Source organism: Centruroides vittatus, unplaced genomic scaffold (genome assembly GCF_030686945.1).
Source record: "Centruroides vittatus isolate TY-2023 unplaced genomic scaffold, ASM3068694v2 contig_371, whole genome shotgun sequence".
In the NCBI taxonomy this organism is placed as follows: Eukaryota; Metazoa; Arthropoda; class Arachnida; order Scorpiones; family Buthidae; genus Centruroides; species Centruroides vittatus.
In genome coordinates, this window is record NW_027122194.1 from 486,834 (window position 1) to 508,445 (window position 21,612).

Consider the following 21,612-nt stretch of genomic DNA (forward strand, 5'->3'; position numbering starts at 1 on the left):
TATAGACCAAAAAGCCTTCTTCCAGTAATAGGTAAAGCTTTCGGAAAAATGATTTTGGGCTAGCTTGAGTGGCATGCTAATATGTACCACTGGCTTGACCCAAACCAATATGGCTTCAGAAAAAACAGAGGTGCTGAAGATGCCATCTATGCCTTGACAGACATTATAGAAGAAGGCTTGAAAAAGTTTATAACGCAGCTATACTTTTGGATATTAAAAGAGCTTTTGACAACTGTTGGCACCCAAGCATTATCAACGAGCTCTCCCAACTAGATTGTCCCAAGCTATCTTGTCAAGTCGGTCTCCTCTTTTTTAACTAATACGAAAATAAATCTCTCTTACCATGATCACTCTGTTAAAAAACTCCTAACTAAATCTTGCCCTAAAGGTGGTGTCCTATCTCCTTTCTTATGGAACCTTGTGGTAAACACCTTTCTGAAAACCAAACATGACAAGGCAATAAGTAAGGTTCAAGCCTCCCAACAACCTAGTCATTGTGTGTCAGCATAGGGACAATGCTTTTTTGAAAAGTAAGCTAAACAAAATGTTGAGTATAGCTTCCAAATTGGCCTATCTTAATAAATTCCAATTCTGTACTTATAAGACCAAAGCAATGCTTTTCACCAACAAATACTAATTTTCATACCCCAAGGTTTTATTAAATGGTGACTCAATCGAATGGGTAGATTGGCAAAAGTATCTGGGAGTAATCCTTGATACTAAACTCACTTTCCATTACCATATTGATTACATTTTGGTGAAGGCCAAGAAAATAAACTACATGCTGCTAAAATGTGCTAGGTGCACCTGGAGACTAAATCATAAAGCCTGTAAAACTCTATATAATGGGGCAATACAACTAACACCTAGACACTATCACCTAGACACTGCCTCTAGCTGGGGTCACGTAACTACTAAAAATTCAGTAGCAAGTAAATTACTCTCTCTTCAAAGACAGTTTGCCATCAGGATTTCAAAGTGCTGCTGAACTGTTTCTAATAATGCCTCTCTGATACTAGTAGAACTCCATCCTTTACCACTATGTTTTGAAAAAAAGGTTCTAAACTACTACATCAGAACTACAAACATCAAGGCTCAACAATGGTCTATACTCTTATCTATGGCTGTTCATATGCTACCACATTGCAATTACCCTACTATCTCTGATCATCACCCTATAAACATGGTTATCCCAGGGTACATTTTGTGTCATCTGCTTCCTCCATGGATAACCATGCTGACATTAATATCTACACAGATGGATCCAAAAGCCCCCTTCATGTCGGCTCAAGTGTCTGCATTTTCTTCCAAGCTGACATATTTTGCCCAAAATATGTTAAAAGATACAGATAACCCCACATACCTCCATCTATCAAGCTGAAGAAGATGCTGTCTACCAAGCTGTTCAGTGGGCCAATTCACTACCAAACAAAACTCTATCATCATTTACAGTGATTCCCAGTATGTTCTAAAAGCACTATTAAATCCCAACTGCAATAGCAATAAAATCACATATATCCAGCACCATATAAAAATCTTGTAAATAAGATAACTTTTATATTTGTTCCTGGCTATACTGGAATACTAGGAAATGAAAAAGCCAACTTTGAGACTAAGTCAGCTGCAAAGGACACTGACTTGAACTACACTCACATCTCTCTCTCATTAGCAGCCTTAAAAATTATATTCACAACAATGCTATGCAAAAGTGGAATCAACAATGGTTGAGCAGTAAAACTGGTAGAATAACAAGAATTTATTTTCCTAGTGTTGAATGCAGGTTCTCATCACCACTTAGAGATTTAACGTTTGCTATTGCTCAATTACTTACTGAGCATGGTAATTTTAGAAGCTATCTGGCAATGTATAACTGGGCAGAAACTGACTTTTGCTTTTGCTCTACAGAAAACCTAGACACTGTCGACCAGTATGATCTACCATTGTCCAATTAACGATCAAAATAGACTTATTTTGAAATTAGAAATCTTTTCGCTTGGTTTCAGGTGGCCATGTCCATTTGATAGCTTGTTCAGAAGCCATTGTTTGATGCTTTTTACAATTATGTTCAAAAAATATGGAAGAAAAGACTATTTATAATTTATAATTTCTAGTTTTACATTTTAGTTTTCACTAAAAGCCGAATACTAATTTTATGTTTATGTGAGATCCAGGATTTTAAGGATATTTTATTCCATTTTTATGAAAATTTTTATATAACATCTGTCAGGATTGTTATTTAAACACTGCACAAGCTACAGATTAAATAACCTCTCTGTCAACAAATGGACAAGAATCGTAACAGTTAGTTGCTAAATGATAACATCCAATTGTGAAAGGAGAGGAAAGTAAGTGACACCGTTGTGGCAACACGAGTCATCACTGAACTAGCACTTGTGAAATCAACCTTCATTTCTAAACAACTCCGATCACATAATCAGTTTCCCAAGCTAAAGGCATAAAAAGGATGAGAGACAGTTCTGGGCATTCATCACAGGAAGCTCCATAGAAGCATTTGCCTTCGTCTGAATAGAGATAGCCTTTCGTCCAAGGAGAAGACTTGCTCTTCATACAAAGATCCAATGTATCAAATCCCAAGCAGACTGTGCAACCATAAGGAGGAACAACACATTCGCTATACAACAAAGGAAAGCAATGAGGACAAAGCCCGTCGCACGACAACACCATATACTCTTTCGTCATCAATGATCAGCATCTTGAGGTATTTCGACCAAAATTTGTAAACTCTCTCTCCGCATTCGAGAAATTAGGGATAGTCATACAGCATAGAGATTAGAATAGTCAAGATGCCTTGTAAGATTTGACTATATCCTCATGTTATCACTGTATTTAGCCATATGGTTTGTATTTTCTTTCGTATCCTAGATTAGATCAATATTAAATTTTTGTGATGTTTGTTAAACCTGTTGCCTGTCTTTCACTCGGAAAAACAGACATTCTCCCAACTTACCCACGTGCACTCCCCACTCGACAGTTCAATAGACTCTGCTATTCAACCTTTGTTTATAATTGCAAGTTAGGATGCATATATTTATCCTAATTGGTGTCAGTTGCTGACTGGAAGCTGCAATCTTTCAAGTCATGTGTTTCCGATAAACTTTTTGCCATCCAACTGACATAGAGATCAGGTTCCACCCGTGCCGATTAAGTGGTCATTAGGGATCACTCCCTTGCCCCAGTTTATCTCACATTTACTTTGTATCATGTATTTTGGTTTATGTATATTCTTAGTGTTATACTCCGATAGGAGTGGTGCACTTATTCTAATAACAAAAAAAATGGTATATATTTAATTTTACATGGCGTAGTTATATGAAACAAACTCTTGTATTACTTCATGTCATAATTCAGTTAATACCTTTAAAACAACTCCTTTCAGAGCATCTGTAGGTTTACTAAGAATTCTTTGAGCAGTTAACACAGGATGCTTAATTGCATCAATAAGTGTTATGCGAGAAGTCTCTCTCACTAGAGCGGGTTTTCCCAATCTGGCTTCTATAAATCTAGCAGCTACACCTGTTCCTCTTTTTGCAGTGTACACACCAAGAGCAAGTAAAGTTAAACCAGCTACCTACAAACAAAACTAATTCAATTATCAAGATGGTAAAAATAATTTATAATAAAATACATATTCTTTGAATAAATAAATAAATTTATTTATTTTTAAAACTAAAAGTATTCTTACAGTTGCAGATACTCTTTCCCAATCTGCAATAAATGCTTGAAAACCAGAGCCTAAAACTGACCCTGCAGTCCTGTAATTAAAAAATAAACTTTTTAATGATAACCTTTGTATTATTTATAATAATTTTGCAATTATAAATTTATTATTACTCTGAATTCTTGAAAATTATAATTAAAAAAAAAAAACATAATACTTTCATGTAATTTTTTCCCCTGTATGTGCTCTTTGCTCTCAAGAGACCCTTTTTTTCCATAACCATCATGGTTTCAGCCAAATCCACAAAGGTGATGACTGAATGATGCAAAATGGGGCCAACATAAATGGAATGGACTGCCCACAAAAAATTTCTGGAATTTTTTTACTGTCCAGATTCAATCGTCTGTGACTATAAACATTTGGATTACCCAGTGGAAAAATTACAATGGTACAAAGTGGTTCAGTCAAACCACAGCTGGGAGCCAACAGGGGCCCAAACATATCAAGCAAAAAACCTACAATCCAAGATCAAGCAATTATTACCCAACCCATATTTAAAACAACTACTTTGGACATGAGTCAGATGATTATTTTTTCAGTCAAGAACAAAAGGCTTTTTTGGGAATGCAAGTTCCATCTTTTGTGGTGGAAGGTTGAGTTGGAAAAGGAGAGGTTTGCATTAAAATTTCAAACCACAGTCTAAAGTGAAGTTATTCAACTTCAGGACTACTGTATAGATGAAATAACTTAAAAAGATTACATAAATTTAAAAAAAGAGAAAAATATTTGCCTTACTTTAAAGTCTAAAAAAAACAAAATGGAACTTATGGATCCATTAAGAACACTTAAAAGCTCATCAAATGCTTTCCTTTAAACATTCCCAATGACAGATTGCTGAAAGGATCAAAAAAGCAAAGAACTTACAAAACACAAATTCTAATACTTTTGAATTTCCATTATGTTTTTTAAACTCCTTTAACCTGTCCTGCGTTGTTCTCAAAAATTTCCATGTTGACCTCATTGACCTGCATGAGTGGCCCCAAATATTTCCGTGTCTGCATCGGAATGTTTTTGATACTAGATGTTGCTATGTCATAATTTCTATATTAAAATAAACTTTTGAAATATAATTTTTTTTGTTTTTATATTTTTCACTATAGTTATTTTGTTTGTGCAACATAAAAAAATAATCTTTAATGAGACAGTAAACACGATTATTATTTTTTAAAAAAATTTGTTAGACTTAACATCGACGAAAATTCAACATGGCATCACAGGCAATAGAGAAGAATTTCAACATCAAATAGGTTAAAGCAAATAATTTCCTATATAGATAACTATAGAATAAAACTTAATCAGAAATGTACCAATCAACATTATGGGTGAAACTGATTTCTAATCCTTTCAGTCCAAAAAGAGTTAAACAGCACATTAACTCATTATATTAAACTGTTTCATATGAACAGAAACTTTGACAAAAACAGATGGCTTCTAAAATCAATACACAAAATTATAATTCAAATTTTTCTGTATGAACAGACTATTTTCAAGTCAAATTGTATAATTGTGTATACATATATATAAATAATTGCAAAAATTAAACTTAAAAATATTTAAATTCTCACTTGATAGATTCTAATACTGTTGTACGATTCTCAGCAGCTTTCAACCGAATCTGTTCTAAATATAAATCTTGGTTCTCTCTATCGACCTTAGCTTTGGCTTTCATTTCTGCTTCAATTTTCTTCATGTCATATTTATTACGAGTTTCAAGTTCGTGTTCCAAAGTAGCTACATAAAAATATATTTTTGTTTTCAAATTTCATTTCTTCAGCTTATTAGATTTAACATATTAAATCACATTATTTTAAAAACTTACTTAAATTTATAACACTGTATCCTACACACCTTGCATATATGCATGTCATATTGTTTATGCCCACAGGGTAGAAAGGGATAACATATACATATATGATCCCTTTCTGCCCTGTGGGCACTTTTCAGCAAGTCCATTATGGGTTTGACCAGGCTCACAATGGGGTGAGGGATGGGGGCCAAGATATCTAGACAGACCACCCCAAGAAATTCCTGGAGTTTTTACAATCCAGATTCAATCTCAGGTCATCCAGAGTAGGGATGATCTTAGCCATTCGGCCATCCACATTGATATTTAATAGATTAAAAAACGGTGTAAGGAACTGAGTCCGAACCTTATTTTTTATTTTATTATTATTTCCGTTTTATTATCTTTTTGTTTGGGGCTTATGTTTATTTAGGACGAAGGTTCCCCACCACTCTCTTGTTAGTAATGAAAAATGAAGAAAAAACAACTCACGGAGAAATAAGCGCCATAGGAAACATCTTGCGCACTTGTGCTGCCCGGCGGAAGTAACAGTCCGCAGAAAAAAAAATGGAGGGGGAGTCCCCACAATCACTAGTAGAGAAATACTTGATAAACCGTCTTAAACATCCCAGAAAATTATGATAAATATTTTGTAAACGGTTTATAAGCTTTGTCGGAAACTTAAAGCTGCCAGAACAGAAAGTTAATGTTAGCAACTAAGTATGTAAATAAGAGGAGTAACCCAGCTCAAGTGTGACGTCACCTCACAGTATAAAACCCGTACGTTAACCGAAGAAGGAGAGGTGATTTCCAAATCGAGGCAACTGTGAGAGCGAGGTAGATTCGAAAGCGAAGTATTTTCTGATAGAAGTCCAGATTGATAATTGGACGATCCAAGGTGCTAAAGAGGAGTTCGATTGACGATTTGACGATATCGAAAGGATTGAGGAAATAGTTTCTTCGTATAGTGAGGTGACGGATAGACGTTTAATTAGTAAGAGATTTTGTTCATAGTTGCTAAGTATTTGATTTGTCGAATTTCAAAGGGGAATTATTATTAAGTTAAGCTAAGTGCTAAGTTTATTGTCGGGTTGACTTGTTGATTTTCGTTAATAAATTTTGTTTGGAATTATTGATATTTGTACGTAGTACGTTCTAGTTGCTAATTAAATATATTTGAACTTTTGATTTGACTTGATATTTATCGTTGTTATTACTAATTTTTCGGTGCACGCTTAAAAGCCCAGGCCTGGCAAACTAATCTCAAATCCGCGTAAAGTACCCATTAGGTTAACGGAAGTTTTACCGACCGTAATTATAGTCGGTTTCCTAAGATACTAAAAAAAAAAATAGTACTTTACAACAAGTATGTAAATTGTTCCAAATTTAATCTTGAAAATGAATAAAACTTGTACTAAATATATTACATGTTTCATTTTCAAGACTAATTTTGTACCCTATACCCTAGTAGATATATATAATCTACTAGGATATAGATATGTTCTTCACTTCAGTTAAAAGCAGTTAATTAAAACTGGCTGAACAATAGCCTAACAAATTCTCATATCTGGCTTTTTTAACGAGCAATTTGAATTCCTTTCATTTGTTCAAAAAATAAAGACTTTTTAAAAACAAAATTAACTTCGAAATTTATAGAAATTTATTCTAACTGATTATTAGAAAACAAATGTAGGAGAAGGTGTGATTTATCATTCATCAGAAAAGAAGACTTTTGATGGCAACTTACTTCAGTTGAAATCAAACCGTTTGAAAAAACTGCAGCACAATTTTCCACAGAATATAATCCTTTATTTCAAGAGGATAGAGGTTATCAGAAGGATTAAGTAAAAAATAACAAGAGATAATAATCACTAGATTTAATATCAAAAAGGTTGATGACAATGATGAATACAATAAATGTATAAAGTTATAAGCTTATACATAAAATGTATAAGCTTATAACTTTATTAGTATCAATGTTCATGTAATAATTTTCAAAGTTCATTTTATTTCCAATAAAATCTCTTAAAATTTATAAATTTAGTATTTTCATCACTTGATTTCATCATTAAGCAAATGTAATATTAAATATATTAATAAATAAATGGCATAGAATTTTTTAATTCAATTAATTTATCATCAAAAAATTTTATAAATATATCAATCTTTTTTTAAAAATATTTCTAAAATTTGAAAAATTGAGTTATATTTAAATATAATATTTTTGTTTATAAAACAACTGAAAACTTGTTTTAAAAAGTTTCAAAACTAACCTTTCCTCAATGCCTCTTGTTTTGCAACTGACTCTTCTTGTTTCCGTAAATTTTCTTCATTTGCCCTTTGCTGGATATTAAAGTAAATTTATGGTTTATTTATTTTATTTAAAGGTTTTCTTAAGGTTTAAATATAATCAAGTCACCAGATTTCTTCTAAATTACTTACAGGAGAAAAACTTTTAATTCGAAATTTTATTTAGTTATTTCAATAATTAGAATTAATTAAGATAAAATCTTCAAAAGACAATTTTTCTAATATTAGTAAAAATTTAAAACAAATCTGTATAAACTCAATCTCCTTTACTCACTTTCATCTCAGGAACATCACAAAATATTCCTGAGAAAAATTTTCTCTGTTCTTCTATTAACACATTATCATATGAGAAATTTCTATAACATCCCAAGTAATGAAATTTGCACTTCATTACTTGAAGTTATTACAGAACTTTACACATTAGGAATGCCTATTAATTGATTAAAAAGTATTTCAAATACAATGAGCTTTCTAGGTGTGCTAGACTAGTGTTTCCAAAGTGAGAATGAATAAAAAATTTTCAAGAGTTCTTCAAAGAATCTGAGAAAATCTTCAATTGCTTTATACTTAGAAACAATATCAAGCAAGTTTATATTCTTAAAATAATAAATATGCCTAATATTTAGATACATACATGTTAACCTTATTTTACATATAATTGTAGTAAAATGGATTCACAATCAGGCATGCATTAACCCCTGGTCACAGTTTTGCCTACTAAGGCACTTTCCTCACTACTTGTTATTAATATCATTACTGTTCTATAACTGTATCTGTACAATTTCTTAAACAGGCCATTTTAGAATAATAATAATAATAACAAGGCTTTATTTTCCTAGTGTTGATTGCAGATTCTCATCACCACTTAGAGATTTAACGTTTGCTACTGCTCAACTACTTACTGAGCATGGTAATTTTTGAAGCTACCTGGTAATGTATAACCAGGCAGAAACTGCCTTTTGCTTTTGCTCTACGGTAAACCTTGACACCGTCGACCATATGATCTATCATTGTCCAATTTACAATTAAGGTAGACTTATTCTGAAATTAGAAATCTTCACACATGGTTTCAGGTGGCCATGTCCACTGGATAAGCTTGTTCAGAAGCCACTGTTTGAAGCTTTTTACAATTATGTTCAAAAAATATGGAAGAAAAAACTATTTATAATTTCTAGTTTTTTACATTTTAGTTTTCACTAAAAGCCAAATACTAATTTTATGTTTACTTTGTATTTATTTTGGTTTATGTATCCTTAGTGTTATACTCCCATAGAAGTGGTGCACTTATTTCTAATAAAAAAATAAATAAATAAATACAACAAAATGAATAATTTTACTAATACAACATTAGGTATGTACATGTTAATTTTATTTTAAATTTAAAGCTCTAAACTTTCTAGAAGATTTTTGCTGTTGAGATGCATGTAATGAGATGCATTTCAATGTGTACAGTACATGTATCATGTAAATATTTTAAGAATATTAATATAACTTACTTGCTGTAGTAATTGATCTTCATAACGTTTCCTTGCAAGTTGATCTTGATATTGTGCACGCTGAAAGTTTTAAAAATTATGTTTTTAACATTTTAAAATAATAATATAACAAAAGTATTTAATACCTGTTGATGCTGTTTAGTTTCTTCGACTAGAGTTTTACGACGCTCTTCTTGCTGAATTTTAATTTGTTCAGTTTTGGTCTGTTCAATGTGAGCTTCATATTCTTTTATTTTTCTTTGATGTTCTAACTGTTGTGTTGTTTCTTGCATTTTTGATAACTCTAAGGCTTCTCTAGAATGTTCTGTAATCAAATATAATTTTAATTTTTACAAAAATGAATTCTATATTATTGAATTTAAACAATATTTCTTTAATTGGTTCTTATTTTACCTAAGGATGTACTATATATAAAATGCTTTTGTTGATAATTATAATGCAATTATATGTTTCATTAATTATTTGCTTGTTTTATACTTTATCTTCAATTTTACCATAATTTTATACTGTTAGCAATGTTACTGTTAGCGACTGAACCGCTCGGCTACTGGTGGGCCAAGTGGTTCTGTCGCTAAACACTGGGAGTTCGGTTGCGGGTTTGCACTGTGCTTGGACGATCTGGCCACGTGGAGTTTTCCGGGTTTTCTTTACATTTGTAACACCTGAATAGGGGCCAGTTTCCCTTACAAAACCCCCCAAAAGACATTTCCCCTCACATAACATCGCGCAGCAGAGAAGACAACGGAGAACCACTCTGGTTGTAACTTTCCCAGGATACAACTTGGCACCTTACTAACCACTTATTAACCTGCACCAGGTGCTCGCCGATGTCAGGATTTCTGATATGGCGCACAGAGAGAGAGAGCAATAACTAAAAATCTTTATTGTTTAGATTTATTTACTTTGCAATACTATTCTTTCTAATAAGACTTACATTTACATCCTTATTCCCAATGAAATTTTGTTATTGTATTATACTCTTATATACAAAAACAACCAGAATCTGCTTTATAATGTTTAATGTTTAATATTTAATAATAATAATAATAATAAATAAAATTTTTGTTATCTCTAGACCTGTATCTCAAAATCTTAGTATGAAGACTAAAAACAAGAGAGAAACAAGGGCTCTTGCTCAACTTTCCTGGCAGTTGAACAGGAGGTTCAGGACAATACTTTTCAATTATACTATGATATAAAATTTAAATAGTAACAAAAGCTTAAGAGGAGTAATTTTCTTGAATTGTGAGAAATTTTGTTTAAAAAATACTAAATACTAAAGCGTACTAAAAAATACTTTTAACATAAGACACATCAGCACAAGATTAAAATTGTGTGTGGTTCCATCTGTTATGAGATTTTATTTAAAAATAGTTTTATTATTATTATTATTATTATTATTAAGGCAAGAGACTTAGTTTTGAGGGTAGAGATGGGTTTTTAAAAAAGTTAAAACACCTCTTAGTAGAATGGAATGTTATAATAAACTCTTCAAATCAAAAGCCTTAAATTGAATTCCAGTAAAGTTTTAATTCAAAAAAAAATTTTTTTGACTAACATTCAGTCAGTCTATCATCAAATATACAGACCTAAAGATCTCCAATCATAAATTGAAAACATTAGTCAAAAACCTTTTTTTAATTACCTTACTGGAATACAATTTAAGACTTTTGATTGAAGAGTTTTTAAAAGATTACAAATGTCAATAATGATTTAAATTCTCATTAAGTCCAACTCCACCCAAGATATGACATGACCTCCCTCCATCTCCTACTCCCTTGAGCTTCTACCACCAAAATTCAATATCATCAATGCCTTTTATATACATGTTACCATTCCAGAGTTTGTTTCTTAATCTTTACCTCAATCTGAGATATTAAAAAAAATAGATGCCAACATACACACAAATTTTTTTCCCATTATTTTGGATTTAGGGATCTCAAAACATCAAGATGTCATAATTACAATACTTTCCTACATTACATACATAGCAGCCAGAAAAATTAGTTCTATCCAACCACGCTATGATAAAAATTATGTAAAATCTAAATCAACCATGAAACTACAGCATTGAAAATATAACTCCTAGACAAACAATTAGAATATTCGCCTAACTGAAAGTTTAGTGTATATTTTCTCATGAACAACACAGAGTACGAAACTTTCTTTTAACCCTACATAAGCAATGTCTATGTATATTTATTATATCCATTAATCAAACAAATTAACTCAAATGTTTTTTTGTTACAAATGCAAATGAAATGAGAAAAAAATAGAATAACAGTTTGACCATGACAAAAAATTAAAATATTAGCTAAATATGGGTTAAATATAGGAAATACAATAAAATAAACTTAATATTTTGTGGTGTCGCCATTTGCCATAATTACTGCTTGCAATCTGTTAGACATGGTGCAGATTAATGCTTCACATTCATCTCTGGGCAATTGGGGAATTGCTTGGCCAAGGCAGGATTGCAATCTGTCATTCTTGTAACCAATGTATCATTGACTTTGTGGTATGAGAGGGTGCTCCGTCTTGTTGAAATAGAAATGTTTTGTCAATTAAATCCTCTGCCAATGGTATCATAAATGTCTCTAAGATGTCTTGATATGTCTGTGCATTGACACATTCCCAAAAAATTTACAGTTGTCCTATGCTGTTAGCACTCATGCATCCCCAGACCATGAAAGATGATGCAAACTTCACGGATCTCTTCATACAGTCCTTTTCGAAAGCCTCTTTGGTACAAGTGAACCTTGGTCACCACAGGAGAGACAAAACAGGGTCAAAAAAAGTTTTGTACTCTGTGTTGTTCATGAGAAAATGTACACTAAACTTTCAGTCAGGTGAATATTCTAATTTTTTGTCTAGGAGTTGTACAAATCTAATCATTCATTGACTGATTTAAAGTTAAGTTAAACTTCCAGTTTTAAAAATGGAAGTTTTCAATATTTGTCTTATCTAGCCTGATAACAGCATAAGATATTTCGGAAGATTGTTATAGATGTTACAGTAAAAATGCGTTTTAACTAGTTGAAACTAGTTTTTACTGGATGTCATTATTAAAACCCGTTTTGTCTAGTTAAAACTAGAATTTACTGCTGTACATGTTTTGATTTTAGATAAAACTAGCTTTAACTTTTAACATTAGTTAAAACTAATTTTAGCTACATAAATATGTTTGGGGGAAATAAATAAAGTGATGATTGGGATTAAAACATTTGTATTATTTAACCCTTAACCCGTGAGGTGAAAAAAAAATACATAACCCGTGAGGTGGGGTCACTGTGACCCCAGAACTTTTGTTTTGCTTAATTAAATATACATCTATGCCCTGTATTGCCGCCATTCCTATATATTTGGGAACTTAACATTACTAATAAGAAATAAAAGAAGAAAAAAAAAATGTGGGAGAAAAACGTTTTAACATTACAATTAGATTGAAAAAAATGTTTACATAACCCGTGAGGTGGAGTCAGGTTGACCCCAAAGCAAAAACTTTAAGCTCATGTAAAAAAGTATGGATTGACAGTAAAACAAACTTATGTTCCAACGGTTCAAGGTCAACTAACTTGAAGGTACTAGGAGTCTCCACCACTAACACTGACTGACAGACTAGTAAAAGCCAGTCAAAGTTTTGCTGGGGTCACAGTGACCCCACTTCACGGGCTAAGGGTTAATACGATATTTATTGAAAATATTGGTCACACATCTGTGTTATTAACATTAATTAACCCTTTGTCCCTGAAGGTACCGATCGATCGGTACCCTGGCTTTTTAAGCAAAACTTCGAGGGTACCGATTCATCGTTACTTTGCTAAATATCGATTTTTATAAAATTTATTAACAACAGATATAATCTCGTTCGATATGAAGTGAATAAAGTATAATAATTCATTATATTAGTTGATAGCAGTATAAAATTTTGATTTCAAACAAATGTTTGATATAATGTGCAATAATTTCACAACGAATAAACATACATGCATAAGTGTTATATCGAAATGTACAAAACAATATTCTATGTCTTTCTGGTTCAGTGCCAGCAAACAACTATGTAACTAGACAATGTTAATTTTCACAAAACTTTACAAATTATCAAGTTTGTGTGTCAGTTCTGATATATATTATTTTTTTTCTTATAAATTTTTCTAATAAAATGTACTGAAAAATATCGTATTTAAAACTAAAGATATTAATAAATGTAAGTGATTTTTTTCATATGGATATAATGATAATTTGATTTTTGGTGAACTTTTAAAATAATATCGCCTGACTGACCTATATTGCCTTAGGAGAGATCGCAAAATAAACGTAAACAAGGTGTCGGGGGAAAGGGTTAAAGCGATACGAAATTCATCATACACTATAGGAACGTGTTAGCTGAATGACCTTGGTCGAAACAGTTTTTACTAAGCCATTTTGTTAAAACTCATTTTGTCTAGTTAAAACTAGTTTTAACTCAAATTTATTTTTGACTAGCAGTAAATTCTAGTTATAACAATGACATCCGGTAAAAACTAGTTTCAACTAGTTAAAATGCGTTCTCACTAAAAACAGGTTTTTACTATAACATAGACATAAAAATAATTTTATTCCATATCAAAAATGTGATATCATGAAGACTGGGGTTTACATTTTTTTTTTAATAAAGAACCAGTCATTTACAACACTGGTTATGAAATGTCTTTTAATACAAGGTATCTAGCTTATAGGTTTAATAAAAGAAAAATTTATAAACTGCATTGGACTTGTATCAGACTTGAAGTCAGTGTGTATTTTACATTTGTGGCCATTTGTGAGAAATACAATACCTTGGTGCTGTAGTTACCAGTACATGCACAGAATGGCAAAATAGATGCACATTAACAAAGAATCAGGTGATAGACCATAATGACTTGAGCAAGTTATTTGGACGTACAACAACTTATGCTATCCGTGAACGTCCTCTTGGCATTGGTTTTCAATAAGACAACTTTGCAATTTAGATAAAACAATTTCTGAATGGAGTTTCCTAGATGCTAGATTGGTTACTATCATCTTGCTAAGAACCATTCACAAACTCTTTTATCTCACTAGACTCTAACCCTGTGTCTCCAGAATGGCAGGTTAACACTTTTATTGCCTTAGTCAACCAATTGCTCTGATTGGTTGGCTGAGTCTCTAATTTCAAATAAGTTTTAATTTTTTTAGGATCACATACAGTATACTATTAAACATTGTTTATTGTCTAACAAAATTTTAGTATTTTATACTTTTATCTAATAATGTTTGAATGATTCGTTTAACTGTTACATTTAAGGAAAACAAATATTGCATCATCTAATGAACATAAATGATGGAATGTCTGAAATAAACTCATCATTTACTTGTGTAGAGACATCATATTTTATCTTCATACATAATGATTATGAAAAGTTATAAAACTTGGAACCATCCTAGACAGAGTATATCACAATGTGCCTACAACTATCAAAGTGTTGATAGACACAATAAAAAAAAAGAAATAACAATGATTCCCAGAAAGACCTTTATTACCATTATTGAATGTTTCAAAAATCGATTAAAAACTATTATTGCAAGCAAAGTTAGTCATTTTGAAAACTTAATTCATTAAATGGCAATAAATTCTGTGTAATATGCTTTTCGTATTTTACTTTTATTTTTTTAAATCTCATATAGTTGAAAAGTTATTAAAGTTTAAACTTTTGCATGAATTAAAAATCCCCTGTAGTTATCAGCATTTATATTAATTTATTTTAATTAATACAAATAGTTAACAGAAATTAAAAATCAAAAATTCTATTATTTTGTAATTTTCTACTTTCTTGAAAACCAAATGAATATCTTTCTTATTTCTGAGTACTGTACTTTCAACTTTTTTAGCTCAAATCAGGGATACAAAAACTGTTTTCAGATCCTTTCTGATCGACAGAAAGGTTTATCTTCAAGATGGCAGAAAAGTGTAGATATTAAAGGTCATAAGTGAAGTAAATTTTTAAATTATTATTGTATACAGCAATGGTTGTACGTATTGGGTTTAGTAGTGTTGTTTGTTTATGTATATGTTACGGCCAAAGTCCGAAATCGGCCAAAATGGTAAGTGTCCGGCCAAATCAGGAAATGGCCAATATTGCCATACGTTGACTGGTCAATGTCTGATCTTTTCTTGATTTTGGGATTTGGCCGGCCAGTGAAATGGCATTGCACGATCGGCCAAAGTCAGAAGAAAAAAGTCACAAGCAGATTTTGGTGCACCTGTATAATTTCACACTTTATATTGATTATTAATTATAAATTAAATTATGTGTTAAGCTTATTAATCATAGTAAATCATCACTCTCTATCATCACTTTTTACAATAAGATGAACTTTTATGACATTTCGAATTTCACAACAGTTTGTTATTCTACATTTGCAGCAATTTGTTGCATTCTTAGCAGTGCAATTGCATCAAGTTTAGCCTTGGCCGCCTGTCAGCGATTGGGAAGACACAACAGTTCGTAGTGACTTTTCTTCTGTGCCCATGTGATTCCAATGTAAACAGTTTCTTGTGCAGAATGAAAAACTCATTTCTGGAACACAGTTCTGTTCCTAGCTTGCAGAAAGCACCCTCAATGTTCATGATAATTGCAAGAACATCTCTTGGATCACCACATCCTCTGTCAACAGCTAGTATACAGTATATGGATCTCCAACTTTCACCAGTGGGAATGTTGCATCTGAATTTTTAAGCATCTTTGCACCTTGAGCTTGAAAACTAGCATGAGCTGCTGACCTCTTCTTTCTGATTTGTTTATGACATAGCTTACAAGTAATTATCTCTCCGTACCCTTCATCTGCTGCGTTACTTATTCCACAAATTGCATGGACATCTTTGACACAGAATCCACAAAAATGGACTGAACTACACTTTTTTACACACTAGGTCTAAACAGAATCTTTTCACATTGTTGTTGTCAGGCAACTGGTCTGAACTTTCTGATGGTTTCACTGCCACAACAGAAGCTTCATTTCCAGAGGCAATTGCTGCATTTATAGCATCCTCCATTTTTTGTTTGACAATGTTCTCAAGATCTTTGTCTGTAAGTTATTGACAACCATTCTGGGCAGATTTGAGGCACTCAGCCCCACTTTTGCTTTGCAGCCAAACGTGGCCTCATATGGCAACTGCTGAATGCCTTATGGCCTGTGAGCTATGATAAGTTGAACAGCGCTGCCTTAGTGAAAGGAACAGTTTTTCACGAATTGAATAAATTGGAGATCCTCAGCCCAATGTGTTAATTCATTTGTCTGCATCCATGTCATCATCATAACAACCTCAGAATAACTACTGTATGCTCCTTCCAGAAATATCTGTCATCACACGTACCCACAACACATATACATGCCCTATGACTTAACCTTTGAACTAAAAGCATTCATATAGAATATCATAGAAATACAAGGAATACAGTATTCACAACAAAACAGCTACAACAGAATAATGAAAACAAGTCAGAGGCGGAACCTTCTCCAAAAATCTGCAGAAATATGGAATATTATTGTCACAACATGGCACTTTCCTTGCTAGCATGTGCATGCCACCATCACACTGCAAGCAAAAGATTAACCACCTACCAGACAGTATTGCATCAGCACATCAAATTTTGCCCAGGGATTTCCCGCCACTTTGCAAAATGGCTGGCCAAAGTAGCATAAACACTGCTTATTTCAAGTACATCGGACCTTGGCCACACCTCTTGGCCAACATGCAAAATGACCAGCCAATTCAGAAACTGGCCAAACTTCGGGCTTTGGCCATAACATATACAATCACAACAGACTTATAAACAAGACTATTCTTATCATTAAATCTGTACCCTAATTGTGTGAACACTCTGATCCACTTTATTCATTATCAATTTTCAATATTACTAAATTATAACCACGATTTTAGTCTTAAATGTTTAATAAAGTATTTTGTGTTTTTGGTGTTAAGATCTAAAATTCAAAACTTGGTTTATTTCTTCACACGTATGTTTCCTTATATGAGAGATCAGAATCTTCTTTTTATGTATAAACATAATCTGATCAAATTTTAACCGTTTAAGAAAGTCATCAAAGTCCATAATTCATTAGCAAATGGCCAACACTATTATTTAAATGAAACAAGTTTAATTAAAAATATATCATTATTTAATAATATAAAAATCAATCACTAACTTGACATTTCTAAATCTCTAGCTGCCTTAGCCGCTCTTTCCAAGGCCGTAGAATCAAAACGGTAAGATTCCATTTTTCCTGATTTTGGAGGTTCTTTATCACCACTTCCACCACCACTTTCATCTCCACCCCCTCCAGCAGTAAAGGACGGTATATCTATGTTTGGAGTTTCTCTCTTAATTCCAAATAACCACGACATTTTCTATGAACACAATTTGTTCCTTCTACCGCACGCTGTATTTTACGACCCAACGAAAAAGCACGTGTGTAGAGCATGCAATTCAGAGATGCGCCACCTACTCAAATAGATAATGTTTACATTTTTAGAAAATTATTTTAAATAAATAGATAAAATTTTATATTTTATAAAAAAATCTTATTTTTAACAAAATAATGTATTATTTTATTACTAAAATCTAAGTTTGTAAATTGCGTTAATACACGTCGTAGAATTACGACGTGTATTAACGCAAGTAAGTACACGTACTACGACAGAATGTCGTAGCGTCTTTTAAAAATCCTTCTCGCCTTAGAGACTCCTTTTTTAATTCTTTCAGGCCTGTGGGCACTAAGAGAACCTCTTTTTTAGCAAGCCCATTATGAGATGATGAGAGACGGAGTTCGACATATCCGAAGGGATTTATTCCCGAAAAAATCCTCGGGTATTTCTATCCGTCCGGATGCGATCTCCTTAGAGCGGTATGATGCCACTTTAGCCGCTCGGTCATCCAACCCCGCTATTTTTGGCAAACTCTCTCCTTATCATCTGTTGTCACATTTTTCAAATTCCCCCTTTAAACACGATTCCACTCACATCAATTGAATCGGAAAGGGCATTCTCGGAAGCAGGACTTTTCATTACTAAAATAAGAATCAGATTGAGTGATGGGAGTATTGACTATCTTTGCTTTTTAAAATCTTATTATAAAAATTTACAATAATATTTTGTATTGTGTTTTATTTAAATCACAAAAATTACCTTTTAAGTTCATTTTTTTAAATTTTCAACTCAATTGAAAGGTATTTTTGTTGTTGTTGTATGCAGTTTCCAGCAAACTTTAAGCGTTAGGCGCGCGGGGTGCAAGTGCACCCCAAACACTTTTAAACGCGTGTATTTTCTCATGTAATGAATGCTCAAAAATGATGCCATCAGTACCTTCCTTCAAAGTACTGAAGATCGCACTGAAAATGTTAAAAATTCCAGAAAAAAACTTTTTACAAAAAAAACAGCAAAATGCATGGGGTACACCTGCACCCCGCGCGCCTAACAGAGGAAGTTTTTTAGCGCGACCACTGGAGGGGGTGGACCCGAGTTAGTGGACTGAAGAAACGGTCATTGCCTGATATTGAATCAGTCATAATACAAATGACGAATAAGAGCATAGAAGGTGTATAAATAAGATTTTTAAGGCCAATAAACGGAAAAAAGGTGTCCCATAGACTTAGCATTGAAAGTTTGGAAAGTGGCGTTTTTGGAAATATTTATTGCTAAATTGTCTTGAAAACATGTTTGTCTAAATAACGTCAAACAATTTCTCGTTACCAAATTAAAAGTAAAAAAAACGATTAAAACAAGCGATTTTATAGCGACTGTTTACATAAGTCAAAGTGGTAGTCTGCAAGGGCGTGGCATTTCGCGGGAATTTTACCGACAATTGTTTTTACTGGTGGATCTAATAACAGACAAAGAAAGTAACCATTTACAGTGTAAAAGAAATTAACTATTGATGTTATCTGGCAATAATCCACCTTTTATCTCTAGTCGCTGTAGAGTTCCGGGGGTGTACTTTTGGAAATACTGAAATATTTTTGGCCCGGGGTTTGTGACAAAGCATTTAATGATTGGAACAGTTAAAAAACACATACGGGAATACGATTCAACGATTAGATAGCAACAGACTTGTTTACAGTTTGAAAAATAGACTTTTGAAGTTGACGATTTTTTCCCTGAAAAATTCGCGAAACGTAATACTTTTTTGTTTTCGTTATAAATAAACAAAAATGATATATTTTAGATAGTATTGTTAATTAATACATTTTTTCTAGTTGTGAAAATTTCTATGTAATTCAAAGGAAATTTTTAATATATATCTTACACAGCATTATTAATATGATTTTGGAGGTTGCAGAACATATTAAATTACTTTAAAAATGAAAAATAATTATATCATTTGATTTCAAGATATTTTGTATATCTTAAAAATAATTAATTCTATCTGTAACAGTTCATGTTATGTTTATTGCCTTGTCGTTACAATCAAAGTGAGCGCTCAGGTACCGTTCCCATGATGCATCAGCAACGATCGCCACCTGGCGGACTCACTAATAATTTACATTTTAATATTTCTAATACAACACATTACATCTCCCCCTTTTATACAAAGTCTTTGAAACGCGATGGCCTACGGACCACCCGACCTGCTCGAGTTGTCAAGTCCTTAGCCTCATTGCCGTTCACCTCCCGATCTTCCAACTCCTCATTTTCTGAGTTCATTTCCTCTCTACCACTGGAGCTTTCCATGTTTTCCTCTTGTTCACTAGCCTGTTTCTCCTCAATTGGTTGATCTAACACTTCATTTGAGTGATTCTGTATGTTTCTAAATCTATTAATGTCAAACTTCCTTAAAAATCTTCGATTACGAATGAAGTGTTTGCCATCTTTGTCTAGGCGCACAATATAAGACCTTGGTCGATATCTGTCTATTTTTATTATTTCACCAGGCTCCCAGTTTCTTTTATCAATTTGCACCATCACTCTGTCATGTGGACTTAATGCTATTAGATCTCTAGCATTCCTATCAAAATAGTGTTTTTGTACTTGTTGTCTTTGCGTATGGTGTTTTCTAAATTTGTCTACAAGTATTCTGGGTTTCAAGAGATTATTCCTCATGGGCACTTGCCCTCGCAACCTACGACCATACAGAAGTTGTGCTGGGGATGGAATACCTCGACCTAAAGGTGTATTTCTGTATTCCAACAAGGTCAGATAGATGTCCTTTGAGTCATACACTGCTTTTTTAAGTAATTTTTTGATAGTTTGTACATGCCGTTCAATGAAACCATTGGACTGAGGGTTTCGTGGAGAGCTCGTCTTGTGTGTAATTTCCCAGTCTTCTAGAAATTGTTGGAAGTGTTTGTTCACAAACTGGGTATCATTACCCGAGTATACAACTTCTGGCTTGCCATGTCTGGAAAATATTGATTTCATGGTTTCAACTATTTTGGAATGAGTGGTGTTTTGGTTCATACAATAAACTTCTGGGAATCGTGAAAATGTGTCTACTACTAATAGATAATCTTTACCAAATAAATGGCAGATATCAGTGGTGACAATTTCCCATGGTCTTGTGGCAAGTTCTCTGTTAATAAGTGTTTCTTTTGGATTTGAATTTTGATACTTTAGGCATGCTGGACAGTTCCTTACAACATCAATTATTTCTTTTTCCATGAAAGGCCAAAAAACATGTTCTTTTGCTCTCCATAATGTTTTATTGATTCCCATGTGATTATAGTGTAGTCTATCAATTGTCTCTGCTCTCATGCTCTTGGGAATAACTAATTGTTCACCTTTACATACTATGCCTCTCACTTCACTCAGGTCTTCACGAAACTTCCAATATGGTTTGACTAGTGGATCTATCATGTTTTTCTGTTCTGGCCAACCTCCCTTTATTATGTTAATCAGTGACTGTAACTCTCTATCTCTTTTTGTTTCATGACGAAGCTTTTCAAATTTCTTTGGAGTAATGCTACAGTAATTGATAAGGTTAACTTGAGCTTCAACATCAGATTCCATCACATCAAAATTCCTGTCCATATAGCTAGCTCGAGAAAGAGCATCAGCCAACACAAGTTGTGATCCTGGTCTGTATTTTACTCTAAAATTATAATTTTGTAAGGTTATCCTTAATCTCTGAAGGCGTAGTGGGCATTTATTTAGTGGCTTTTGAAAAATTGCCTCTAGTGGTTTATGGTCACTCTCAACTGTAATTTCACGACCATACACATACTGGTGAAAACGCTGACAGCCAAACACTATTGCCAGTGCCTCTTTTTCAATTTGTGCATAATTTTTC

General features: G+C 32.8%; 1 protein-coding gene across 1 annotated transcript in view; it reads right to left on the minus strand.

Annotated features, from left to right (window-relative positions):
• bor (ATPase family AAA domain containing bor) overlaps window positions 1-17,821 on the minus strand; it is a 37,400-nt gene extending 19,579 nt beyond the window's left edge. Inside the window, exons 1-7 of the mRNA XM_067270420.1 lie at window positions 17,537-17,821; window positions 9,454-9,632; window positions 9,329-9,388; window positions 7,796-7,865; window positions 5,305-5,470; window positions 3,704-3,773; window positions 3,377-3,589 (exon numbers count right to left, since the gene is read on the minus strand). Coding sequence (XP_067126521.1) covers window positions 3,377-3,589; window positions 3,704-3,773; window positions 5,305-5,470; window positions 7,796-7,865; window positions 9,329-9,388; window positions 9,454-9,632; window positions 17,537-17,735 — 957 coding nt within the window. The 5' untranslated portion in view covers window positions 17,736-17,821. The remainder of the gene's footprint in view (window positions 1-3,376; window positions 3,590-3,703; window positions 3,774-5,304; window positions 5,471-7,795; window positions 7,866-9,328; window positions 9,389-9,453; window positions 9,633-17,536) is intronic.
• Between the last annotated feature and the right edge of the window lie 3,791 nt (window positions 17,822-21,612).